The sequence below is a fragment of the Leptinotarsa decemlineata genome, unplaced genomic scaffold, assembly GCF_025532065.1.
Source record: "Leptinotarsa decemlineata unplaced genomic scaffold, Ldec_3_MD MMD2_P_RNA_scaffold_5, whole genome shotgun sequence".
NCBI classification, from domain to species: domain Eukaryota; kingdom Metazoa; phylum Arthropoda; class Insecta; order Coleoptera; family Chrysomelidae; genus Leptinotarsa; species Leptinotarsa decemlineata.
Genome location: NW_027412532.1, coordinates 8972883 through 8990996, shown reverse-complemented (window position 1 = coordinate 8990996; position 18114 = coordinate 8972883). Strand labels below are relative to the sequence as shown.

The 18114-nt window shown below is 39.5% G+C and overlaps 1 protein-coding gene across 8 annotated transcripts in view; it reads left to right on the top strand.

The window, feature by feature from the left end:
• Positions 1-18114, top strand: part of LOC111508117 (uncharacterized) — a 116362-nt gene that overhangs the window by 90820 nt on the left and 7428 nt on the right. For all 8 annotated transcript variants that reach the window (XM_074169494.1, XM_074169492.1, XM_074169491.1 and 5 more), the window contains exon 6: positions 4461-4633. In XM_074169494.1, coding sequence (XP_074025595.1) covers positions 4461-4633 — 173 coding nt within the window. The remainder of the gene's footprint in view (positions 1-4460; positions 4634-18114) is intronic.

The following is an 18114-nucleotide window of genomic DNA, read 5'->3' as shown; positions in this document are numbered from 1 at the left end:
AACGAAGGTCTTAACTGCAGGAATCCAACAAAGGAACAGATACAACTCGTGATATGTCGATGCAGGGCATTTGATCACATGAGGCGAAATATTTATGGATAACCCAAATTCATCAGAAGAATATAGCATACATCCTCCAAGGGACCTGTTGAAACTAGTATAGGGCATTCGAAATTCGATGAAGTCGTCGAAGACCGTATTTGCCTGGTCCTGATTAGCGAAAGTTCTAACGGAGAGGAAGATATCGAAGTGTTCCAAGAAATGGTGGTCGGCGAGAGGTCTGGCGAATAAAGTAGGTGAAGCAGAACTTCGACGCTAAATTTGTTCAATTTTTGGATAGTGATTTGTGGAACCTGCCATACATTCAGTCATTTTCCTCACAGTAGAACTTTGCTGTGATGGTTTGGCCCAGTTGAAGAAAGATATAGTGAATCACACCAGCCGCTGAGTACCATTGTCTTTTTTGGTGGGTTTTCTCCTTTGAAATGCCCCTTTATACATGACGATCCGATCCGAAAAACGATTGTTTCGGTTCTGCATCTGCAGAGTAGAGAGGGTGAGTGTAAGCCCACAGCACTCGCCGAACACACACTCATCTCATTGACGATAACTCAGGACACTCGCATAGGACATGCCCGACAGTTCCATCTTCCTGTTGACATACCCTGCATAGAGCTGTGTTTACTAGCCCCATATTATGGAGGTGTTTCTTCAGTTGACAGTGACCAGTTAGAAATTTCTTGGTCATCGCCAGATATTTCTTCGGCGCCAGCTTCCCAGGGTTGCCCAAGGTGATCCTGGCAAGATTGCATCCTTTGATTTGATCTCATCTCTTTAGTGAATGAGCATTGGTGTAACATTTAGCTAGTTTCGCAATTGTCGAAGTTATCATGCCGTAGGTGCCACTGGGTCCTGTAATTCTTAGTCCACTCGCTTCCTTGGCTAAAGAGTCGGCAATACGATTACCTTTACTCCTGTCGTGTCCTTCAACCCACCTAAGGATAATGTTATTATCTATCGAGGCTTTGGCTAAATCTTGGTGTCACTTTTGTTCTAGCCCTGAGGTAACTCGTTGTCTGTCCAAGGCTGATAGGGCTTTTCTGCTGTCAGAGCAGCTTGTTATGTTTTTGCCAGAAATTCCTTTCCTGGTTATTTCTTTTGTGGCGATTGAGATACCAGCCAGTTCTGTTTGGACCACGCTGGTATTTTTTCCGATTACCCACTTAATCCGTAGGCTTAGTGATCTGGAGTACATTCCACACCCTGAAACTTCTTTGGTTTTTGAGCCATCTGTATTGCGTATTGCATTTGTAGCATCTGCCGCTGTGTTCTGTTTTATTAGTATTTGATGGGGTTCATTAAATACAAACCAGGGTTCAATTGCATCACTGATTACCTGCAGCAGAGGTTGCGCAGTAAGCGCTTCTCGCCATAGGCTCAGCCTCAATTGACCCATTCTTACTTCGAGGTTTATACCAGCCGTGCGTAATCGTAACATGGCCATTAACGCGACCTTCTTAACGTGCAGGTCCAGAGGGTTCAGACCCGTAATTAATTCCATTGCCGCGGTTGGTGTTGTTCTCATGGCTCCTGTGATGTTTAAACAAGCCAGTCGCTGTTTGATATACTTTTTGGATGACCGTTGCTTGCAGAACTTTCGGACCCCATGAAATGGCTCCGTACGTTAAGATATATCTCATTATTGCAGAGTAGATCCAGATGACCATACGGGGTGAAAGACCCCATGCGCGTCCCACTATCCTCCGACATTCCTTCATTCCTTCCTTCGACATTCCATAAGTCACATATGCACTTTTTGCTCTACACTGTAGGTAAGAGTTCCATGTTAGCTTCCTCTCGAATGTAGTACCAAGGTATTTCACCTCTTCAGAGAAATTTTGTTTGCTTTTGAAGATTTCGGGAGGTTTTAAGCCCGATTAACTTTTTTTCCTAGTGAAAAGGACCATCTCAGTCTTCTTGGGATTGATCAACAGTGAGTGTTCCTTACACCATGTCTCTATTAATATGAGCTCATCCTGCGCTCTATCGCACAGTGTGTTCACAAATTTGCCGGTCTGCAAGATAACTATGTCATCTGCAAATGCAATTTTGTAGAATCCATTATTGTTGAGGTGATTAATCAGGGTATTGTTTCAGTTGCGCAGAGGCAAAGGAGAACAGACCTCGGAAGTTCTGCCGATCGTTTATATCGTAGAGCACCAACTTTAAGAGCTTATAAACCTTTCCAATGCGTTTTGAACGATCAAAAACCGCATGGCAGCTGACACCCAGTTTTTCTGCTATTCCACTCATCGTTTGTGATGGGCCAGTCTCAACTAGTGTTTCAAATTCTCGTCCTGAATTACTGTATAGGTCGACCACTTCGGTGCTCATTTTCAAGGCTGAAATCTTCGGAATGGAGTTTTCCAAACCAGTTTTGAACAGTGCGATCATTAACATAATTATTGCCAAATATCTGGCTGAATTTTCGGGCTGTTTCGGTAAAGCTTTGGTTCAATTTGAATTCGTAGAGAAAAATTGGCTGAATAGAGGCAAGAAATCAAAATTTGGAGAAAAAAATTAACTGCCTCACTGTATAGATTGAAAAATTCTCAATAGATCAGTACATACCAAGTCACAGTAGAATGAATATCTATTGAGATATGGAGCTACAAAAACACATGATATTTCAATGTACAAAACTTTCGAAACTACTTAATATGTCACTCGTATCTCTTTATACATTCCAATATTTGCTCAAGTTATATGTCAAGCTCCATTTTTGATATACAGTGTGTAAAAGCCAAAAGGAATAAATTAATTTTTTCGGTTGCGGTACATGTTTTAACAAAATCCCGAAACACGTCAAATTTAAATTATAATTTGACATTCGGAAAAATGCTACCCCTACCTTTTATAACCGGCGAATGACAGGTAGAACCTCCAATTTTTCAAATGGGAAGTATAGGCTTCTGATATATCGTTTGAAAGATCTATTCATTCTCTATTCAAAAATGTTATCGCTTTCAAGTTTATTACAACAATTGAGATCAAATAAAAAATCATGTGGTTACCGAAATACACTCAAATGTTATTGCAATATACTCAAAACTCATTTCATGTTGAGGTATTGATAATAAGAAAGTAAGCAAATACTATAGCAATGTTCTTTTTACATGGTATCCTTTAAAAAACTGTAAATATTTTCCGTGGCGACGATAGTTTGAAACGCCTTGTCAACTGGTTTTGTATGTTAGAACATTACTTGTCAGTATTCCAATTTAGGTTCAAAGTTCGTTAACTTCAAGTCTGACAAATGGTTAGGTTAACGGAAATGCATAAAACAATAACTAAGAAAAGAGAAATGGAACTTTCTATGTTTTTCACCACTTTTATTTGTAACCTACGTTACTGCAGTTTCGTCCTATACAGACATTTTCAAAGTTATAGGACGTATAGGATGAAACTGCAGTAACGTTAGTGACAAATGAAATTGGTAAAAAACATAGAAAGTTTCATTCCTCTTTTCTTCATTATGATTTCCTACCACGTAGTAACGGCTACATCCATCAATTCATAATTTCAAAGGAGAAAATGTACAAAGTCCTTATCAATCTATAAGTTTCCCCGTATTTTAGTAATTCATTTGAAAATGTTCTCTCCCACGGGATTTAGAGGCAAATTGAATGTTTCCATTGACTTTTCTTCAGATGAATTAGATATGAGCAGTTATGCAGCGGACAATGTGGCTCCTTGTCGTTATAATCTATATGCACTTTCACAGTGGGATTACTCTCAACAGACATTACACACCATATTGCAGACACCCATACAGTGGCACGTAGCATGAATTCAACGATTCACACGTATTCCCAATTTCGCCAAAATCACTTGTGAGCGATGAGGCATATGTCCTCTTTTATGAACAGGAGGGAACGAAGCAGCACCTTTGATGTATTTTTTTTTCTTCTTTCGTTTTTTTTTATAATCTTAGTTCTTTAAATTGATTTGTATTTCATGATTGTTTCGAATTTCATTATTTATTGTAATATTTCAAATAAAATAATATTATCGCTTGAAAACGATAATATTTTTGAATAGAGAATGAAGAGACCTTTCAAATGACAAACCTATACCTGTCATTGGAAGGGGGTTGAAGGTAAGGCTTACATTTTTACGTTGACTAATGTCAAATTATAATTCGCATTTGACGTGTTTCGGGATTTTTTTTCTTATTTTATTTATTATTCCATTTGGCTTCTACACACTGTATATTTATGTTTTACAGGCATAATATGTAAAACACATTTGTATAATAGTATGAATGAATCATCTATCGCAGACCCTTCAAATAATCCTTTACGAACAGCCCTCCATCCTCCTCATCTCCACAACCTTCGATCTCCGCCCCTATCAATTAATTTAACTTCACCCTTTTGATGGAATTTCTTTTCCGACAGAGCACAATGGGCACGGTGTTCAGCTTACGATCGAGACGACGCCAGGACACGTATTTATCCTTGGAAGTGGCAGGACCGGATCTGAAGCTGATCCATGCTTCTGCGAACGGCACGGACGTAGTGAGGATACCCGCCGATCTGGATGACAGGCACTGGCACCAGATAGCGATAAGGTTCGTATCGATGGGGGGATCGGATTGCGTTCTTTGTTCCAGATCGAGATGGGAGGCATCGGCGATTATTTTATTCCGGAATATCGATTCCCAGCGACGAAAATGGGGTTTGGAACGTCGATGTTGGAGTAAATGAAGGAGAACAGGGTTGATTGAAAAGCTGAAATTTTTTAGTAGGAACTCGGGAAAGAAATCTTTCACAAAATTCAGAACCGAATTAAAAGTATATTTTCAAAATACGAATCATGAAATTATAAAACAACAACAAAACTTAATAGGCGCTCCAGTGGCGCATTTGCTTTTCAGCTGCAGGAAAACCCGGAGAAACCTGCAGCACTACATCATCTGAAGATCTTGATCTGCCAATGTCCTCTCTCTCATAATACAAAATGTGGGGGGTCTCCAGAGGCTCCAATAACTTTAATACATCGCCAGAACACTCAGTGACACGACTATCGTCAAACCTAACCAGTCCGTTTCGTCTTTGATCGAGGTGTAATAATGACCAGATTCAACGCCAGAACCACAGTGAACAATGACGGCATGAAGATTATAATAGTGGTCTGCTAGCTTGAAGTATTCATCTATTTCGAACCATCGTAAGAGTTTGGTGTTTCCGTCAGAGATTGAGTCATATTTGAAGATCATCAGTGAAGATCATCATTATTAGATTGACTGGTGTCTCAGCTATATTTGTTTACTAATAACAGTCGGTTAGTTTGGCGCATGTTTGGCAGTACAGTTGATCATCACCTGTTGAAAGTTCCTTTTTCAGACGATTTAACAATAGGCACGGACTGGCTATTAGTCATATTAGGAAACGCTAGTTGGAGTTCCAGAACGGTCAGGAGTCTATGAAAATAAAAACAACTGGAGAAATATACCGAAAAGAACTTTATGAAGGAACCACTGAAAACTTCCCATTGAAGGGACACCTGATTGAAATAGAGCTGTAAAATGAATATCTAAACTCTAGGTTTGGCAACAAAGTGTAATAAGTTGGATTTATTATATTTTTAGTTGAATTTTAAATACCAAAACACATGTGTTTTCGTATGAAAAGGGAACCTTATCATCTTTCAGAAATAACCTTAAGGCCAACAGAACCAAGCCATTTAAAGAAAAAAAGTCGTTAAAATTAACTGCTTGATACTAAGAAATTCGATATTTTGTAACATTCAACCCCATAATTCATTTCATTATCTTTCGTTAAGGGTCGAAAATATGTCATCCAGTCTGTATACCCCATTTAGAATAAAAGTCAGAAAACACTCAAACGTATAATAAATATCGCAATTTATCTTATGAGCTCTAAATTTAACGACAAGATAAAATGAAGCCACCCAAGTGGCTAATCTACATATGTTTTATTCGAGACAGCAAAGAAAATATCCAAAAATGACCCTTGCAGTGACATCTATATATCAGTAGTAGACTCACGACATTAGAAATGTCGGGAACTAGACGTGAATTCTTGAGGACTTATTCGCCGGACCATGAGGTGGCGAAAAGAGTACCAGTCTTAGAAACAATTTCCAACTTTCTGATTGGTTAGAATTTTCTGGGATAACATTACTTACATCCCCTAACATAGTAAAGGTGGTGAGGTTTTTTTGGAAAGATTTAAGTCAGTGGTGCGCGGAGATTTGGTGAATCCAGTTGAATTTCCTACGGTAGCTGGAAATTTTGAGTGAATTGAAATATTGAGATATTTCAAGTCACTGTTTAGAGAAGTGACACTAATTGGGTTTTGGTAGTATTCGCGGGTTTATTCAATTTAGTGATTTAGAGATTTTTCCGAGTTTCTGTTAAGAGTTTTTGGGGAAATAGTGGCTTTCGTTGGAGTTTTCAGGGGAGTCCGTCTACGATAATTTTGGTGAGCGTATTTTAAACAATTCTGATATATAGTGTAGATGTTATTGCATGCTTATGTGGACTATATTTTCGACTTGGCACCTAGAGTATTAATGAACATTTACCATAATAATATAGCTACGAATCGGGTTCCCTTTTCATTTTATTAGATTATTATAGGTCATAGTAATTTCCTACGTTATACAGAGAGGAGCGATTAAGTGGGTCTCTTGATAACTTCTCAGAGTTGTATTTTAATTGGTATAAGTGAAGTTACCTCAATTTTCAAAGGAATACTCCTGTCAGTTTGTTCATGGTTATAATTATTTATTTCTTTCTCTTTTATATAGTGTAAATAACGTTCAGTATTAATTTTTGTTCATTTAATTTTATTCTATTGTTAATCCGATTATTCTGCCAACTTTACTCATCAATAAAGTTGGTTTGTGAAAACTTTGCTAATATTATTTCATTTCCTCAAACCCCTAATAGACCACGCATTTAAGCCGTGGCCGAATCCAGCCTCTGAGGATATAATTGGTGGCATAACCAAGCCATTTCTCCACGAAGATTAGAAGGTAGGAAAAAGTCAACTGTTGACCAAGTTGCCTACTAATTCTCAATCCGTGTGATCAGGACGGATTTCAAACTTTTTCTGATCTGGTGGCAGCAACTCTTACGCTACCAAACTAAATTAAGAAAATAAATACCTTCGGCTGAACGATCCCATATACAGGGGGGTGAATATTTCTGGTGCGAGTAAATACTGAGATGATTATTATATATTCATAGTAGTACTTATATAGGGATCGCCAATTCAGACCCGACGGTCATTTATTACAGTGGTGGCCTAGCGGTGGGATATTATTTTATTTGAAGGGGATTATTTTATTTGAGGGAGTGAAAGAAAAAGATCGGTAGGATTAACTTTATCAGAAAGATATATTATTTTATTTGAATGGTAGATTTTATTTGAGAGGGTGAAAGAAGGGGGTCCAGAAAGAAAAAATAATAATATTTTGCGTTAATTTTTTTTGGTTGATAAGATACAGTAGAAGTCAGTTAGGTTTATCAACATAGAAAAGGGAACCCTACAAATAACCCGACTTGTGCCTATACATATATATTTTACTCGAAGTTTGGCAAGGAGTCCAAAAAATATATAGTTTCTAGTTCGATACTCATTCCGATTATCGAAATGAATAATAAAGAAGGTGTATCAGGGGTTACACCCACGCCAACACCTGTTAGAGTGGCAACCCACTATTCGCTAGGTATGATCGCGGCAACTTTAGATGATTTTTCAGGAAAAGAGGTTGTAAGGTATTTTGAGAAATTACAGTTGCGTGCAAGACTGGATAATTGGTCGGAGGACGAAACCCTTCAGTTATTTAAATTCAAGCTTGTTGGTGACGCCTATAATTATTTTAAATCGGATGCGCAGTTGGACACGTTAAATTTTACTGATCTTAAGAATAAATTCATAAAAAAATTTACCCCATTCCAATTACCAGGCGAAAATCAGTGGAATTTAAGTAAATGTTTTCAACGACATGACGAAGATGTGTCGTCATTTTGTACTAGGTTAAGAATTTTAGGGTCTGCCTTACTAAAGGAAGATTTAGCAGGAGCTGACGCTGGCGAGGAAGCTGGGATAAAAAGGAAAAATCGAGAACTTATCCTGAATCAATTCAAGGTGGGGCTGCGAAAGGACCTTATGAAAGAAACTGGCGTTTTATTGTTGAGTGAGAAAAATTTGGATTTGGAGAAGGCTGAGGAGTTAGTTAAGTTACAGGAAACAACCCTTATGATGGTCCAAGGAAGATGTGCGAACTTGAAAATTTCGGCAGTAGATAAGCAGGGCGAGTGCCAGGCTTGTGGTGGAAAGTCTGAACATTGGTCTAGGGAATTGAGGGTCGATACCACGGATAACAATAGAGATGAATATAGAGGCTCCAGAGATTATAGGAACAAAAATAATCCACTTCTAGGAAAGAATTGTTATTCATGCGGAAAACCAGGTCATTTCTCCAGAGACTGTCGCAGAGTTCAACCCGAATACAGTAATGGATGTTATGTGTGCCAACAAGCAGATCATTGGGCAAGGGATTGTCCAAGAAACAATCAGAGTAGGGGTCGATCAGATTTTCGTAGGTCTCATAGGGAAGCTAGGGTTGCAGAATTTCAACCACGTACATGGAAGCCGGTCAGAAACGTAGTTGGATACAATAGAGATGGAAAACCAAATGCGGAAGCTGAGAACAGCAGAGAGGCAAAGCAGAATACGGGAGCCATACCTAGACAAGCATCACAGTCGACTTCTTTTTCAGGGCCACGACAGGAAGATGGGGACAATGTCAATTTAAACTTCTGAGGCTGAATTCCCCCTGCCAGGATGGAGGCCATCGACAAACAAGAAGGCAGAATCAAATATATAATACAGGGAAATTGGGAAATTCGGGTGTACAAAATCATAATAAAAGGGAAAGTAAACGGGTTATGGTAATACCGGAGGTAAATTCAGGAGATATACCGGATATACCCCATATTATAAGAGTGAGTGTGAATGGAGTATTGAGTTATTGTTTAGTAGATACAGGAGCAGCGGTAACGCTTATTCAAAAAAAGCGAGTGCTGGAGAATGAAGTAGATGTGAGAGGAGCGGATAAATATCAGTTGACCAGTGTCACAGGACATCCTTTGCGGACGTGGGGTACTACGAGTATGACAATAGGACCTGAGGATGGAGATGTTAACACAAGATGTACCGCAATTGTTTGTGAGGATGAAACATTGGGAACGGTTCAAGCCTTATTGGGAAGGGATTTCCTATATGCCAATCGAGCACGTATCTCCTACGAGCAAGTACCATCAGTCGCCATGTGGGGAAAGGTCATCCCATTTCTGCACAAAAAGGACATGGACGGAAATATTGGATGTCAATTACCATCAAGGATAGGACAAATCACCAGGAGAAGAAACGACAAAAATCTAATAGGCAGTGCACAAAACAAAAGTAATGGAAGAAGCATAGACGCAACGCACATGGAAACCGCATCTTTTCAGCACCGGGGATCAGAGAATAACTGGGCTGGTTGGCTTCAAAAAGTGAAAATCTTCTTCGATAGTTACAGAAGACAAGTCCAGCGGACAGATCGATGGGAGACAAATAGACATCAACAAATATCAGAAAATTTTGAAAGAAGAGGAAACAACAAGCAAGGCGATGCAGAGGAGACTGAAGCGATAACCGAGGTACCTTTAGCGGTACAAGTTATCACAACAGAAGAGGCAGCAGCCGAGACAAGGAAGAATACGACGGACACAGAAGATGACGAAAATAAAACTGAAGGCATCATCAGAATCAACGATGCTGGCAGAATTTTTCCTCAGGAATTAGAAAATGAAATCGTCAGAGTACCAGAGTTATCCAAACTTAGAGAAAGTGTCGGTACTTCCAAGACAGATTCAGGAGTGCGTCCATCGCACGCGAAACAGAGTAAGTCTGATATCAGTCCAGACGAAAATCAGACATCAGATGAGCCAGTATCGGAATCGGACCTGGTAGCAATGGAGGATCTGGTAATTTCCCCAAGGACAGAGGCGTATATACGAGGAAGCCTGAAAGTACCTGTAGAAGGTGATATCCTAGTTTGTGAGCCCTTCGAAATAGGTAATCCTCAAGCACACGTAGCCCGTACTGTTGTAAGGAATGAAAAAGAAATCCCAGTGAAAATCATAAACTTATCGTGGAAAGAGGTTATTCTGAAGAGAGGACAGAAACTTAGTAGAGCTATTGTGGGTGAGGAATCACCTCAAATTAACACCTCTAATAGCAATGTTTGTAAATTGGATTTTTCAAACGATGATTGGATGAGAAATGGATTTGACCTACATCATTTGGATGAAATGAACAAAGAAGAGCTATTTAAGTTAATTCGAAAATACAAGCATCTGTTTCGGGATGAAGATGAAGAGTTGACTAGTACGACAAAGGTAAAGCATAGCTTGACTCTGGTACCAGGCGCACAGCCCATTTGTAAAGCTCCATACCGCATACCTTATCGTCAACGAGAAGTACTCGAAGGGGAAATAAAAAGATTATTGGACTTGAAAGTTATAAGACCATCATGTAGTCCGTGGTCTGCACCCGTAGTACTGGTAACAAAACGCCTGCCTAATGGAGAAGAGAAAGTGAGAATGTGCATCGACTACCGAGGACTCAATAACGTAACCAAGAAGGAATACTATCCCCTTCCTAACATATCGGATTTGATTCAAGGACACAAAGCAGGTACAAACATGCTCTTCTCGGTTATTGATGTAGCCGAAGCCTATCATCAGATAGATATGGACGAGCAGGCGATACCGTTGACAGGATTCAGTACGTTTCAAGGTCACTACGAGTATATGAAAATGCCATTCGGTCTTGTGAATGCGCCTTCGACCTTCCAGAGGTTTATGAACATGACACTCACAGGGTTGACTCCAGAGACATGTATGGTCTATTTGGATGATATCATCATTTTCAATACTGAGGGTGGAAAAGACCACATTGAAAAAATTGAAAGGGTTTTCGAAAGATTGAGCGAGGCTAATGTGAAGCTGAAACCAAAGAAATGTAATTTCATGTCAGAGAAAGTGAAATATTTGGGCCATGTCCTTTCCCAGGAGGGTATATTACCCGACCCGGAGACCATAGAGACAATTGCCAACTTTCCACTACCAAAGAATATCAGGGGAGTGAGGTCCTTTTTGGGAATAGTAAATTGGTATCGCCGATTCATACCCAATATTACGGAGATATCTGCACCATTGGTCAATTTGACGAAAAAGAACGTCAAATTTGAAATTACAGAAGAAGTGCTAGAAGCCATAAGGAAACTGAAGAATGTGTTGAAGTCAGATTCGATTTTGATTTTTCCTGACTTCGAGCAACCGTTTATTTTGGCGACCGATGCGTCAGGACTAGGTGTGGGAGCAGTGTTGAGCCAACTACGAGATGGGTATGAAAGACCCATTGCCTATGCGAGCCGTAAGTTGAAGAAGGCAGAATTGAACTACACTACGACAGAAAAGGAGTTACTTGGAGTTATGTATGGAATACAAACTTTCCGTTGTTATGTATACGGGAAGAAATTCTCGGTAATCACCGACCACCGACCGTTGAAATGGTTGCTGACTCTGAAAGACCCGAGTTCGAGGTTGACTAGATGGGCACTTACCTTGGCGGAGTACGATTTTGAAATTATCCATCGACCCGGAAAACTTCACGGAAATGCCGATGCTCTTAGTCGAATGTATAATGAAGAGGAAAACTTCATAGACGTGAAGTACGTGGAATTCGAAGAGTATAGGAAGAAACACAAGATACCACGGTTCCAGAACCTGACGTATCGGAAAGAAGATTTGTTCACTTCACCAGAAAATTGGGCGTTAGCTCACTGCGTGTCGAAGGATCTAGCTATGGGAGCGGGGCTCGCCAAGATTTTCAAGGAGAGATATGGAGGCGTGGAGTCCCTGAAAGGACAAGGAAAAGGTGTAGGGGAAGTAGCGACGTTAGCGCTTCCGGAAAGGAACATTTATTACCTGGTCACGGAGAGTGCCTACTATGAGAAACCCACCTACCACACATTATGGGAGTGTCTTAAAGAACTCCGAGAATGTTGCGAAAGAAACCAGGATAAATTTCTGGCCATACCTAAGCTGGGATGTGGTTTGGACGGACTGGAATGGGAAAAAGTCGTGGAAATGATTGAATTCATTTGGTACGGATCTGACATGGAAATCAGAGTGTACGACGACAGGGGCACTATAGACAAACCTATCTGGATTGTAGAAGAAAATATAGTTATAGAACCAGTTTGGGATCGAGAAACTGTGGAGAGGGCACAAAGTCGTGATAAATTTTGCCAATCCGTGATAGCCCAACTGAAAGATGCAGAGGAAGGAAAACAAGAATTCTATACAGATAAAGACGGAATACTGTATAGAATTGAAGAAGATGGAGAAGAAAAGCTAGTAGTCCCCAAGGAAATGATGAAGAAGGTACTTGAAGATTTTCATAATATGCCTATGGCCGGACATCAGGGGCAACAAAAAACGTTGTGGAGTATCAAGAGGAGATTTTATTGGCCTAATATGCGGGCGGTAATATCAAATTACGTGGCAGCTTGCGAATCTTGTAATAAGCGAAAAACTTCACCACATCATAGAAAGGCACCTCTTCAAAAGTTCACGACGGCTTATGAACCCTGGGAACTGACGTCTATGGACATAGTGGGACCCTTAGTGACATCTTGGGATGGAAATCGCTACCTATTAACGTTCCAAGATTATTTTACGAAGTACGTGGAAGCTATTCCCCTTCCAGACCAAAAGACGGACACAATCGCACGAGCCTTCGTGGAACACATCGTGTACCGACATGGAGCGCCTAGGATGCTCTTAACTGACAAAGGAGCAAACTTTACGTCTGGCCTATTTAAGGCTGTATGTCAAATGCTGGATATCAAGAAGATCCAAACTTCGAGCTACGCACCGACATCGAATGGTCAAATTGAACGGATGCACCGAGTGTTGAAAGATATGCTATCACATTATATAGCAGATAATCAACGCGACTGGGACACATGGATTCCGGTGGTACTGATGGCTTACCGCGGGAACGTTCATATTTCCACCGGATACACCCCGTTCTTCCTTCTGCATGGACGTGAGCAAGTGTTGCCTGTGGAAGACTTCATTCGACCGCAGCGAATCAGATACGACTGTGCAGAAAACTACGCTTCGGAGCTAGCTGCCAGACTGAAAGAAGTGTACTCGCGAGTATTGAAAACATCGGAAAAGGCCAAAGAAGAAAGAGCAAAGCATTACAACAAAAAAACGAGGGAGAGGACGTATGAGCTCAGAGATCAAGTGTATCTCTTGCGAATGCACGTTAAGCCCGGTATATCAAAGAAACTCGTGAAGCCCTGGATAGGGCCATACAAGGTTGTAGAGATAATAGGTCCAGTGACCTATCGAGTGAAGAAGGTTGGTGGAACAGACGAACAAGTAGTACACGTGAATCGGCTGAAGTCATACTCAACCTATACTGTCGAAGGGGATGATTCCGAGGAAAATAATAATAGCGACTATGAAGAGGAGAGGATGAATAGCTCTGGGAGGACGTCTAAGAATGGACGTAAAGAAGAGGAAAACGAGAAAAAAATCACAATTCTCCCCCAGTGGATAGAATTCGAAGGTCACTCGGAAGAAGCAGTGACTGAGGAGGAAGATGTTGATGTAGAGGAAGGTATAGAGGAACCCCAACCCTTAAGGAGATCCGCTCGGATTCGGAGAGAACCAGATCGACTGAACCTGTAAGAGAATGTAACTGAGTGAATGAGAACTGGATGATGGAGAGTGAAATTAATGAGTGAGATGAATGTATGATACGAGTAGATGAACGATTAGGGGTGGGCAGGAAAGAAACTATAATGATGAGAATGCATTTGAGCAAATCAGAGGAGTGCCGTTACTTGAAGAGCCCGGGGTAAACTCTCTTCAAGCTAAGTTATTGATGTGTTCGTCGAACTAGTGTCTATCTTTGACCCGGATTGACATTAGATGACGTATCAAGTGAATTTTGTTTTCACTTCCTTTTAGTTTATTGTATAGTTTATTGTAGTCTCAACTTTTCTTAATGAATGTAATGATTTTTATTTTACCATATTATAAACGATCGATGGTTAATCTAAATTGGAGCGTCTATACACCCTTCGTCAATCCCTGGCAATGAGATGGAAAAAGGCAGCACGATCTCGATTTTCCTAATGATTGCTATCTTGCTGGTCAGGCATTATTTTGTATCGGTAATCAGGATGATCGCGTACGGTTGCAGGGATGAGAGAGTGAATATTTCGACTGTATCTCTCAGAGACGTTAGTGTCCAGAACGAGAATCCGCGTACTTGAGCGACTTCAGATTGATGCATCACCGTGAGATGCATAGTCAGACTTATTTGTAGACAGACTTATGTAGACAGTTACGGAACGTTGAAACTATACCTGTTGGGATCCTGTTAGTTATTGAACAAATAACCTTGAATTGTTCAATCAGCGCCACATTAATAATATTGGGATCAGTGGATAGTACCTGCACCTGCGAAGGAACAACCTACCATGAAAATGGACGAACCTGGAAGAATATGGCTTTCTTAGTCGACGTGAGGATCCGAGCGAGAGACTAATTGGCGGTTATTATACATTTCGAGTTGCGAAGTACCTACTCTATAGGCGATACCCTGACCTGGTGTGTAATTCAACTGGAGCGTTCCAGAGAAGCCCAACCAGATAAATCGACGACGTCATTGCCAATCATCGCAGAACCCCAGCAGACTGCCCATCATACCACTGGCGGTTACCCTGTTTTGCCCCAGACACACTGGACTGTGAACAAAGACATTAACGAAGCAGCTTGAGTGACTGAACCAAAAGACTTTTCAATCAGTGCGGTACAAAGTTGTAGGACGAACTTAGGATCTGTGTAGATTGAATTCAATCTGAGTTCAATCTATTCGAATCGTATCTAGAATAATGTGCCGTTGACCAATAAAGAGTAGCATATCATATGGAAGTTATTGAGATGGAAATTCACCAAGGCGTAAAAGACTACAGTGAATCGTGAGTGAATATGGCCTCTGTTGTGATGTGATAACGCGAACTGTAGTATACAAGGAGATACGTTCACTCCTATTTCAATGACTTTTTTTTGTAAAATTTGGAATATTTCGTTAGGGAACCCCTAATCATAGCATGCGAGACAACCCCACTGAAAGTCGCGTAACTTGAGGTGATACCTATTCTGTTTTCATATTTGAATTCGACATGAGGTGGCGTTGTTGCATTTGTCAGTAAGCATGAAGCGAGAAAAGTTATGGCAATTAAGCCAAAACTTTTTCAAAAGGGGGAGTATTGTAATAAGTTGGATTTATTATATTTTTAGTTGAATTTTAAATACCAAAACACATGTGTTTTCGTATGAAAAGGGAACCTTATCATCTTTCAGAAATAACCTTAAGGCCAACAGAACCAAGCCATTTAAAGAAAAAAAGTCGTTAAAATTAACTGCTTGATACTAAGAAATTCGATATTTTGTAACATTCAACCCCATAATTCATTTCATTATCTTTCGTTAAGGGTCGAAAATATGTCATCCAGTCTGTATACCCCATTTAGAATAAAAGTCAGAAAACACTCAAACGTATAATAAATATCGCAATTTATCTTATGAGCTCTAAATTTAACGACAAGATAAAATGAAGCCACCCAAGTGGCTAATCTACATATGTTTTATTCGAGACAGCAAAGAAAATATCCAAAAATGACCCTTGCAGTGACATCTATATATCAGTAGTAGACTCACGACATTAGAAATGTCGGGAACTAGACGTGAATTCTTGAGGACTTATTCGCCGGACCATGAGGTGGCGAAAAGAGTACCAGTCTTAGAAACAATTTCCAACTTTCTGATTGGTTAGAATTTTCTGGGATAACATTACTTACATCCCCTAACATAGTAAAGGTGGTGAGGTTTTTTTGGAAAGATTTAAGTCAGTGGTGCGCGGAGATTTGGTGAATCCAGTTGAATTTCCTACGGTAGCTGGAAATTTTGAGTGAATTGAAATATTGAGATATTTCAAGTCACTGTTTAGAGAAGTGACACTAATTGGGTTTTGGTAGTATTCGCGGGTTTATTCAATTTAGTGATTTAGAGATTTTTCCGAGTTTCTGTTAAGAGTTTTTGGGGAAATAGTGGCTTTCGTTGGAGTTTTCAGGGGAGTCCGTCTACGATAATTTTGGTGAGCGTATTTTAAACAATTCTGATATATAGTGTAGATGTTATTGCATGCTTATGTGGACTATATTTTCGACTTGGCACCTAGAGTATTAATGAACATTTACCATAATAATATAGCTACGAATCGGGTTCCCTTTTCATTTTATTAGATTATTATAGGTCATAGTAATTTCCTACGTTATACAGAGAGGAGCGATTAAGTGGGTCTCTTGATAACTTCTCAGAGTTGTATTTTAATTGGTATAAGTGAAGTTACCTCAATTTTCAAAGGAATACTCCTGTCAGTTTGTTCATGGTTATAATTATTTATTTCTTTCTCTTTTATATAGTGTAAATAACGTTCAGTATTAATTTTTGTTCATTTAATTTTATTCTATTGTTAATCCGATTATTCTGCCAACTTTACTCATCAATAAAGTTGGTTTGTGAAAACTTTGCTAATATTATTTCATTTCCTCAAACCCCTAATAGACCACGCATTTAAGCCGTGGCCGAATCCAGCCTCTGAGGATATAATTGGTGGCATAACCAAGCCATTTCTCCACGAAGATTAGAAGGTAGGAAAAAGTCAACTGTTGACCAAGTTGCCTACTAATTCTCAATCCGTGTGATCAGGACGGATTTCAAACTTTTTCTGATCTGGTGGCAGCAACTCTTACGCTACCAAACTAAATTAAGAAAATAAATACCTTCGGCTGAACGATCCCATATACAGGGGGGTGAATATTTCTGGTGCGAGTAAATACTGAGATGATTATTATATATTCATAGTAGTACTTATATAGGGATCGCCAATTCAGACCCGACGGTCATTTATTACAAAAGGAACAGATACAGCTCCTACTATGTCGAAAGTCAGGCATTGGATCACATGAGGCCAACAATTCATGGACAACCCAAATTGTTTGGAAGAATATGACATAGATCCAACAAGGGATCTGTTCAAGCTAGTACAGGGCACAAGAATGATTAAATGGGTGTTATAAAAAAAATAGAAGGAAAATACAAAAAGCCCCTGATTTTCCCGTGTTTTACGGAAATTTTGGAAATAATTGACAAGTATGACAAATTCCCAAGTAGTAGAAAAAAAGTCATAAGTATGTCACATATCTCATCATGTGTTTCGAGTGAATCAAAATGTGTTTTTTGTTTATGAAAAATGTACCTATATTTCAACTGGTGAATTCGAAACGTCATGAATTTAATGTTTCATTACCGTATCATTACAAATACCAAGTCATATATTTTGTAATCTGTCATGTTTTCTTTTTGAACTCTTTGATAATATTCAATACTTTGTACACTTTCTTACACGTTTCAAAAGGCAGAAAATGACAGAAAAAAACCTGTCATAAGAAGTGCAAACTTCCGAACAAAAAAGTAAAACTTACTAACGGAAATTCTTGACAAAAATGTGTGTGCCCAGAAATTTTTTCTAGATACAAACTGGAAGAAGAAATCCATCCGAAACAACTACTTTCAAATATTTGAATATCAAATCACCAGGATATCACGTTATGTTTTTCAGTTTGTACTTTACCAAACGGACAAAACTACAACAAAACAGCAACTGTGTCGATTTCGACAAAACGAAAAGTTGAGTTTTCAACTGTTTCAGTAGACAATGAAATGTCCCGTCTGCAGGCTAAACTAGTCGCAAGCACAGAGACAGAAACTCATTCAAATGGTCATGTGATGAATAAAAATTATCTGAGTTTAAGGATCAACTATTGACCTTCTTTAGTATTGGAAAATGGTTCAATGAATGGCATTAGTCATTTCTA